At 47.6% G+C, this 10,000-nt stretch overlaps 1 protein-coding gene across 1 annotated transcript in view; it reads right to left on the reverse strand.

The window, feature by feature from the left end:
- ascc3 (activating signal cointegrator 1 complex subunit 3) overlaps positions 1 to 10,000 on the reverse strand; it is a 117,999-nt gene that overhangs the window by 56,012 nt on the left and 51,987 nt on the right. Inside the window, exons 12-13 of the mRNA XM_084441573.1 lie at positions 2,044 to 2,220; positions 1,852 to 1,923 (exon numbers count right to left, since the gene is read on the reverse strand). Of these exons, the coding sequence (XP_084297699.1) occupies positions 1,852 to 1,923; positions 2,044 to 2,220 (249 nt within the window). The remainder of the gene's footprint in view (positions 1 to 1,851; positions 1,924 to 2,043; positions 2,221 to 10,000) is intronic.

Raw genomic sequence — 10,000 nt, forward strand, 5'->3', positions numbered from 1 at the left:
ATTCGCAGTGGGGGTGCCCACAGAGACCGCTGCGGCACGGCTTATTTATTGAAGCTGCTTTATCAGTGCCGGGCTGTGAGGACGCCTCGTTGACAGTAACCGGTGGCTCTTGCGCTTATTAAAGTCCTGTCTGCTGGTCTGTAGACACCCCAGGGGATGAGGGGAGGGGGGGGGGGCTTCATAAAGAAAATTCCATCCATCACCCTCCCAGATGAAATTAATATATGTCACGGCCACTTGTGACAATTTAATAGCGAGCCCAGGAAGCGGGTCCCTGAGTCGTGTGTGCGGTATGCGCCGACAGGACAGCGTCACCAGAGACTTCTAGACAGAAACTCTTCCTCCCTTGCTGATTCCCAAACCTGATGATAGTGTGTTTGTGTGTGTGTGTGTGTGAGTGTGTGTGTGTGTGTGTGTGTGTTTATGATGCAGTCAGAGCCAGCAGGGTGGACTGGGAGCTCTGGGCAGATGGGGCTAAACGGAGACAGCTGAATCCCCAACTCTGGTTTTCCCACAAGGCCCTGGGAGGTTGCTGAGAGAGGGGATGAGGAGGAGGGATGAGGTAGAGGGATGAGGAGGAGGGATGAAGAGGATAGATGAGGTGGAGGGATAAGGAGGGATGAGGTGGACAGATGAGGAGAAGGGATGAGGTAGAGGGATGAGGTAGAGGGATGAGGTAGAGGGATGAGGAGGGATGAGGAGGGATGAGGTGGAGGGATTAGGAGGAGGGATGAAGAGGATAGATGAGGTGGAGGGATAAGGAGGGATGAGGTGGACAGATGAGGAGAAGGGATGAGGTAGAGGGATGAGGTAGAGGGATGAGGAGGGATGAGGAGGGATGAGGTGGAGGGATTAGGAGAAAGGATGAAGAGGGATGAGAAGGGTTGAGGAGGGATGAGGTGGAGGGATGAGGAGGAAGTATGAGGAAGAGGGATGAGGAGGATGGATGAGGTGGAGGGATAAGGATGGTGTGAGACGGTGGGAAGGCAGAACTGTGCCTGTGCGCGCGTCTCTCTCCCTGTCTCTCTCTCTCTTTCCCACACACACACACACGACAGACGCACGAACACACACACGCACAACCACACAAACTTCGGAGAGCACACCGCAAGACACAAGTAGCCTCAATAAGGGGGCCCAGACAGCCTTCCGCAGCGCAGGTCAGTCTGGTCAGCTGGTCAGCGGCTAGGCCAGGCCGGCGGCGCCTGGAGGCCAGGTCAGGTGTGCGACCTTTCAGTCTCATAACGCAGGAGTCACTCGGGTCTCTGCTCTCTGCAGAATACAGACCAAAACCACTGCCTCACCCACACTGAACCCCCGGTCTAATGTTGTCTATCCATCAGTGTTGTGCACTAACTGACCAGAGCTAATTCCTAGTGCTGTTTGTGTAAAAAACCAAGGGTCCAGGCTGCGATTTACTTCCTGAAACATTTTGATCAGCGCCATCTAGTCGAATCGACCCCTTTTTATGCTTTTCTACTGACGTAGTCACTGCATCCACTTCTATTAATACATTCATGGTAAAAACCTACCTGGCAATAAAACTGTGATTCTGACATGCACCAGTAAAACACGAGCTGGGCACCAAGACAGACGCGCACACACACACACACACACATACACATACAAAAAAACACACACACACGCACACGCACGCACACACACACATACACATACAAAAAAACACACACACACACACACACACACAAACACAAACACACACACACACACTGCCCACCCACCCACCCACACACACCCCACCGTGTGGAAGTCACACACACGCACTGCCCACCAAACCGCACGCACACACACGCACACACACACACACCGGCGTGCGGAGGAAGTCCTTACCTGATGTCCATTCCTGATGTTTTCCAGAACCTTGTCGTAACAGACCTCCTCCATGTCATGTAGCTGCTGGATCTGACCAACCAAACAACAACACACCATGAGTCACGCGCGTGGGCGGGGCCGCTTCACCGTGGTTAGTGTGTGTGTGTCTTTGTCTGTGTGTCTGTGTGTGTGTGTGCGCGCGCACCCCACCTTGTTGGTGCTCTTGACGCCTACGAAGGACTGTCCGAGGGGCACGGGTCGGAAGCGGCTGTCGAAGAAGAACAGTCCGATGAAGGGGTTGACGTGGAGGAAGGAGGCCACGTCCAGGTAGTTGGGCAGCGTGGCCGACAGCCCCAGGATGCGGATCATGCTCTGGGTGGACTCCACCTGCGGACGCACGGGAACCACAAACACTTTTATTGCCTGGTCGATTTTTTTTACAGGTACTAGGAATTTTGTTTTGGGGTCAATTGGTGCGTAACACTGATGGATAGAGAATGTTAGACACTACACACAAACGACAGAGACATCACAACACAATACATACAAGACACACAGCACCTTGTAGCTACTGGCATATTAATGTACTGCATTGGCCTGTAAAGTCTCTCAGGGCAAACACACACACACGCACACACAGACACACAGACACACACGAAAATTAACACCTGCCACTGGACAAATGCAGGTAAAATTTCCAATTGGCAACTAGATTTCGGAAGGCTATCTGAAAAAAAAAAAAACTTACAAAAAACACACACACACACACACACACACACACACACACACACACACACACACACACACACACACACACACACACAGATTTTTGTCAGAAGCTACTGTATAAGCTTTCTTCACAAACTTTTTGACAAACTGTGAAAAAAGTGGTTACTATAACTCTTGTGAGATAGGTGTGGGAGAGGTACAGTTCTGAGGGCTTATGAGAAAGCAAGATATCAAAAGTGAGTGTGTGTGTGTGTGTGTGTGTGTGTGTGTGTGTGTGTGTGTGTGTGTGTGTGTGTGTGTGTGTGTGTGTGTGTGTGTGTGAGTGAGTGAGTGAGTGAGAGAGAGAGAAAGAGAGGGAGGGAGGAAGAGAGAGGAGAGAAGAGAGAGAGAGAGAGAGAGAGAGAGAGAGAGAGAGAGAGAGAGAGAGAGAGCCCTATCTCTGCACCTCCGTCTGTGTGTGCGTGACAGGGAAGATTGGTAAGGCCTTTAATGTGATGCAGCGCCTGTCGAAGCTTCCAATCAAGATAAGGCCCAGCCAATCACGGATGGCGGATAGGGCAGGGCTTAAAACACACACACACACACACACACACACACACACACACACACACACACACACACTAGCACTGTCAAACCCCGGTACCAAGCGCTACACCACCGAAGATGCGCCTCATTAGTAGAGCTGCAGAGAGCATTGCATCACCCTCTTTCCTCATACTGTGACCATCTCTCTACAGTTTCATGGATCTGGATAATGGCTTCTCCATGGATGGTTCAGTGGTACCCAACATCATATTAGCAAGAGCAGTTGCTGCCATACGTTACTTGGCATTTTTTGAATGTACACGACGACACTTTTAAGAGTCCTTCTCTCTACTGCCCCCATGTACATATAAAGTGTACACAAAACTGCAGGTTACAAGGTTTTGCTAAATCTCTCTGTGATGTTGAGTAGAACTGGTATTAGTCACCCGCTGACAGGAAATAAGGGCGGAGCTCTGTCAAGCGAAACGTCAAAAAGTGCTTCGGATCGGAAAGAAATATTTGCATAAAAAGAATGCTGGAATGATTTGGTTTGGAGGGATTTCCATATTCATGTGTTTAGAGAGATGTGAACTTAAGCACCCTGCACCTCTCCAGGGCGCAGGCCACGTCGCCCACGGCAACAATCAAACAGCCCGTGGGCGTCTAAAGGCCGCTCCTGCTCGTCGTATACAGACTGGGTAAAGTCCGTGTCTAAAGGCTGTTCCTCGCCGTTCCCTGTCGTATACAGACTGGGTAAAGTCCCTGTCTAAAGTCCATTCCTCGCCGTTTCTCGTCGTATACAGACCGGGTAAAGTGCGGTCGTCTGTCTGGAGGGAAGCAGCGGGACTCTGGTGCTTGTGCGGCGGGGGTCCGGGGGTGTCGAGACCGAGGCGAGGTGTTTCCTGCCGCACACACGTTGAGACCGAGTCTAGCGCCGTTGGGGGGCTTCAGACCAACACGTTGAGGCCGAGTCTAGCGCCGCGGGGGCTTCAGACCAACACGGAAAAGCATTCACGCGTTCACAGCGCCTTCCGAAGCTCCAGAGGGCGACCACTTTGTTCACGAACATGCGACTGAAAGTCCGTCAAGTGCGACTAAACATTTCCACTGGTCGCGCCGGTGCGCCTGACATTTAGAAAGTCTGTCTCTGAGCGTGTGTGTTGTGTGTGTGTGTGTAGCATTGTTTTTTTTTCTGCTGAATGCGGGTGGGGGGGGGGGGGGAAGTGAAAAAAGGTATGTGTCTGTGTATAAGGTGTCTGCACACTGCCCCAACCAACACCAGCGTTGGGTCGGTGTGCCATGTTTGTTGGTGACTGTTGCCGTCGGTTGGATGCATTTTGCAGCTGAATTTTAAACTTCCAACATTCAAACAACTGCTAACTTTAGAACATTGGGTGTTCGGAGTCGGTTGGTGTTGGTTGGGGTCGTGTGGAGGCGCCTTTACGTCTTAAACCGCGCCCCGGTACTCCTCATCCAGCGACATCACAACCGTAAAACACACCGGTAAACCAACATGAAGAGGACAACCGGTTGTTTTTTTGGTCAAGCAGCGCCCAGCATGCCCGTCCCCGGCCCTGAACGGACCCGACATCGTGGGCGGATGGCCGTCTCAGGCTCGTCTTCCACAAGGGAACCACAGCAGGGAGGACGTCTGGACCTGAGGCGAACCGGCGTGTCGCGTGTGCATGGTACGCTACGCTGCGGTGCAGAACCACCGTGAGGGAGCGTCCGTCTGTACCGCGCGGTCGACGCCGAGGACGTGGGCGTGTCCGGGTGTTTCCCGCCAGACTCGATGAGCCCCCTCTCTCGGTACAGGGATCCTCCTAATGTTTCACCATCGCTCCCATTCTTCAGAAGCTCTCATTAATATTCCAGTCCTCTCTGTTCACATATGGATTCCCCCTCTCTCCCTCTGTCTCCTCCCTGACCCCCTCCTCTCTGTATGAAGCAGAGGAGGCTCGTCCATTGAGGTAGAGGACAGTCCTCCTCAGTTTTTGGAGAGAAGAGAGGGGTTAAAATATAATTATATGCATTTATTTATTTATAATTCATATTTAATATTATGTCAGTTTTGTTCATACGTCAGGTTTTCCCTATGGATAAAAAGCCATTATTGAAATTCTAAAGCTCCAACAGTGACATCTATAACATGCAGCTGGAGGACCCATAGATATCTATGGAAAGGAGGAATTCCTCCCTTGGGCGTGTCCCTTAGGGGTCTATCAATGTATGCAATTTTTTCATGCTAATTTGTGATTGGCCAAAACGCTGAAAAATGACCAAAAGGGAGGACAGTACTCTGAACCGGATTTAATGATTGACATTTTGTTAGTCCAATCACATTCCAGATTCACCACAGTGAAGGCCGATTGAGTCGGCGTTGATGTCTATGTTTCTCTTCCCTTTACCATTTAAGACTTTTTGTGTGTTCCTCTTCTCGAGCCATATTTCTAAACATCTACAGGCCACCCAAATACTGTCCAAACTTCTTTGATGACTTTGCTGAACTGTTGTCTACTGTCTACATTGACTTTGACTGTGTGGTTATTGTTGGTGATTTTAACAACCATGTTGACAACCCTCAGGGCAGAGGGACTAAAGAGCTAGGTTGTGTCCTTGACAACAATGGACTGACTCAGCATGTGACGGAGCCGACACACAACAAGGGGCACACTCTGGACTTGATCATCACCAAAGGTCTGAATATTTCTAAGGTTCAGGTGTCTGATGTTGCGCTCTCTGATCCTTCCTGTGTTTTCGTTGAGAGTACCATCTCCATGCACACAAATTCTCAATCAGAGGTTATCTCAAAACGGCACATCACTGAAAACACCAGTGAGATATTTACTCAGGCTTTCTCGTCCACACCTACCCTCTCTATGGCCTCAGTCAACGAGCTTGTAGATAATTTCAATGTTAAAATTACAAACATTATTGACGCCGTTGCGCCCACTAAGATGAAAGTGGTCTCTGGTAAGAGAAGATCTCCATGGAGAAACGCCATGCTGGTCAGAATAGAAAAAGAGTGTTGAAAATCTGAACGCAGGTGGCGAAAAACAAATCTCCATGTTCATTATGACATCTATAAAGAGAGACTTCGCATTTATAATCTGGAGCTGAGAAATGCACGGCAGACCTTCTTTTCTGACATCATCACCAAAACCATAACAATGCATGTGCCTTGTTTGCCACTGTCGATAGGCTGACAAACCCTCCTGTGTCAGTAGCCTCTGAACTTCTATCCACCAGGGCCTGTAACGAATTTGCCTCATTCTTCACTGACAAAATTCAGAAAATTAGACAAGCAGTTAGTGCCTCCATTCCAGGTACAGGACATGTGTCGTCACAGTGTCCACTTAAAATCAATACCATGACACAATTTCATCCGATCAACCATAAAACCCTGGGGGACACTATACAATATCTGAAATCCTCCACCTGTTGCCTTGATGTTCTACCTACAGACTTCTTCAAAACTGTATCCAACTGCATGGCCTCTGATTTATTACAAATTGTAAACACATCTCTTCTTTCAGGTGTGTTCCCGCAAACCCTGAAAACTGCAGTCATCAAGCCACTCTAATAATCTAGACACCTCCCAAATGAACAATTATAGGCCCATATCAAACCTCCCATTTCTAAGCTAAATAGTTGAAAAGGTTGTTTTCCAACAACTGAATAATTTCCTGGCACTAAGTAATGGCTTTGATGTCTTCCAGTCAGGATTTTGACCACACCACAGCACTGAGACTGCTCTAATTAAGGTATTTAATGACATCCATTTAAACACAGATAATGGCAAAATCTCAGTCTTAGTACTACTGGATCTCAGCACTGCGTTCGACACGGTAGACCACAACATACTACTAGGCCGACTGGAAAATTGGCTGGGAATTTCTGGTACAGTGTTAGATTGGTTTGAATCCTACCTGAAGGACAGGGACTATGTTGTGCCTATAGGCAATTACAAATCTGAGTTGACAAAAATGACCTGTGGAGTTCCCCAAGGCTCCATCCTGGGGCCTATTCTGTTCAACATTTACAGGCTCCCACTAACTCAAATTATGAAAAACAACAAAATATGTTACCATAGCTATGCAGATGACACAAATTTATATCACCATATCACCAGGAGACTATAATCCCATACAAGCGCTGAGTAAGTGCAATCAACAAATCAATGATTGGATGTGCCAGAACTTTCTCCAACTAAACACAAATAAAACTGAAGTAATTGTCTTTGGAGCCAAAGAAGAACGATAAAAAGTCAGTGCTCAACTTCAATCAGTAATGCTAAAAACCACAAACGAAGCCAGAAATCTTGGTGTAGTCATGGACTCAGACCTGAATTTCAACAGCCACATTAAGTCAATTACAAAGTCAGCCTACTATCACCTGAAGAATATATCAAGGATCAAAGGATTTATGTCCCAGAAGGATTTGGAAAAACTTGTCCATGCATTTATCTTCAGTAGACTCAACTACTGTAACGGCGTGTATACAGGTCTCTAAAAAATCGATCAGACAGCTGCAGCTGATTTAGAACGCTGCTGCTCGAGTCCTCACTAAGACTAAGAAAGTGGAGCATATCACACCGGTTCTAAGGTCTTTACACTGGCTTCCTGTCTGTCAAAGAATTCACTTTAAAATACTGCTGTTGGTTTACAAAGCACTGAATGGTTTAGGGCCAAAATATATTTCTGATCTGCTCATACACTATGAACCATCCAGACCCCTCAGGTCGTCTGGCACAGGTCTGCTTTCTGTCCCCAGAGTTAAAACAAAACATGGAGAAGCAGCGTTCAGTTTTTATGCCCCACATATCTGGAACAAACTTCCAGAAAACTGCAGGTCTGCTGCAACTCTTGGTTTTTTTAAAACAAGCCTGAAGACTTTTCTTTTTGCCACTGCTTTCTAAAAGGAGTTATATGTTTAGCTGCATACTGCACTGTAACTTTTATTCCTGTATTCTATTTGTCCTGCTTTTTGTTTTAAATGTCTATAATGTCTTGCTTTTTGTTTTAATGCTTTTAATTTGTCCTGCTTTTTGTTTTAAATGTCTATAATGTCTTGCTTTTTGTTTTAATGCTTTTAATGTCTCATGTAAAGCACCTTGAATTACCCCGTGGCTGAAATGTGCTATATAAATAAACTTGCCTTGCCTTGCCTTCGTAGCTCCATAATATAATACATCCGAAAGTATTATGGGACATATTAAACATCAAACTGTTCGTCTATTTATCTTGATTCTAGCCATCTAGCTGAAAGAAATACTTTTTGAGCTAGAGCCGTCTGAACATGAGTTCCACTGGCTGGCTATAGCCGGTAAACGTTAGCTACGAGGTGCTCGTCAGGCTACGGCATAGGCAGGCGCGCAGATTGGCTGGACGCGCAAACTGTCGGCAACTTGTCCAAAACATTTCTAGAGACTGGGTCGCAACACCGGATCGGAGAAATCCACAGCCTGGATCCTGCTTGCGTGAGAATTGATTGCTTTGCGGTGCTTATTCCTCATCCAGTGATGGAAAACTTTCAACTGAATGTTCATATTGTTCTGATAATTGTAGGCTATAACAACATAAGAGTGGCAGCTTTGACAGCAACCCAAATGAGCTAATCCCATAGCTGTACCATTGCTAGCTAGCCATGAGCGAACTGTTGGATACTGCATTTCCTGTGCAACGTATTCCATTGTCCAGTTGTCAAATCTATTTGCCAACAAACTGTTTGAGAGCCAGCACACCTCGGTGTCCCCTAATCATAAACATTTTTCTTATATCACCTAACCTCTCCAGCACCTCACCAATATCAATTATTTTCTCTTTAGAGAAGAGTACAATCCATTACAACAACTATTGCTTACAATGTTTTGTTGTTTTGTAATATTTTATCATGAATATGATAAATAAATGTTGCATGTAGTTAAATAATGTGTTGTTCAGTTTTTCATATGCTAAAATTGACTGTAAATCCACATTTTAAAGCTGATATTTCAAATAATAACTGACTGAGGGAAAGTGCCCCCCGGAGCCCATGGGCGGTTCGCCTCTCTTCCTCTTGTCCTCCTCAGTTTTTGGAGTCACCAGCTGCCACTGGTATGAAGGCGCTAGCTAACAGTCTGTAGTGTAGGTTGATAGGCCGGTGGCTAAAGCATCTGACCTATAACCCCTAGGACGCCGGTTCAAGACCAGACCCGGCGCACCTGAGTTCACACTGTACGCCGCTTTTGGATAGATGACGAGTGGATGTCCATCGTCGAAACTATCTCATAGGACTCTCTGACCCAGGGGGAGTCCAGAGGTGTGGAATCTGGGGGCAGGGAGACAGACAGACAGACAGACAGACACATGGTCAGACAGACAGACAGACAGACAGACAGACAGACAGAGGGTCAGAGAGAGGGTCAGAGAGAGGGTCAGACAGAGGGTCAGAGAGAGGGTCAGACGGTCAGACAGTCAGACAGACAGACGGTCAGTCTTGATCCTTCTCGTGTGGGGGTGAGGGAGGGGGAGAGGTACTGCCGTGGTGATTCTATATACCTTACAGCTCCGGGCCAATCGGCTGTGAACCGAGTAAACAGCGCTCCCATGTGAGACTGCTTTTCAATTACCTAGCGGTTAACCCCACGGAGAGGTTGGACACTCACTCACTCACACACACACTCACACTCACACTCACACGCACACACTCACACACTCACACACTCACACACTCACACACACACATACACACATACACACAACCACCAGAACCAGCACTTCTCAGCATGTCTTTCCCTCTAAATAACTTCCCTGTATCTGTGGTAGTTTGACTGTGAGGGAGAGACACAAAAAACTCCCTCTGGAGGGACCAAGCCCCCCCCCCCCTCTCCCCCCCTACTCCCCCCCTACTCCCCCATTTAATCATTTCCGGG

Source organism: Borostomias antarcticus (assembly GCF_949987555.1).
Source record: "Borostomias antarcticus genome assembly, chromosome: 8".
NCBI classification, from domain to species: domain Eukaryota; kingdom Metazoa; phylum Chordata; class Actinopteri; order Stomiiformes; family Stomiidae; genus Borostomias; species Borostomias antarcticus.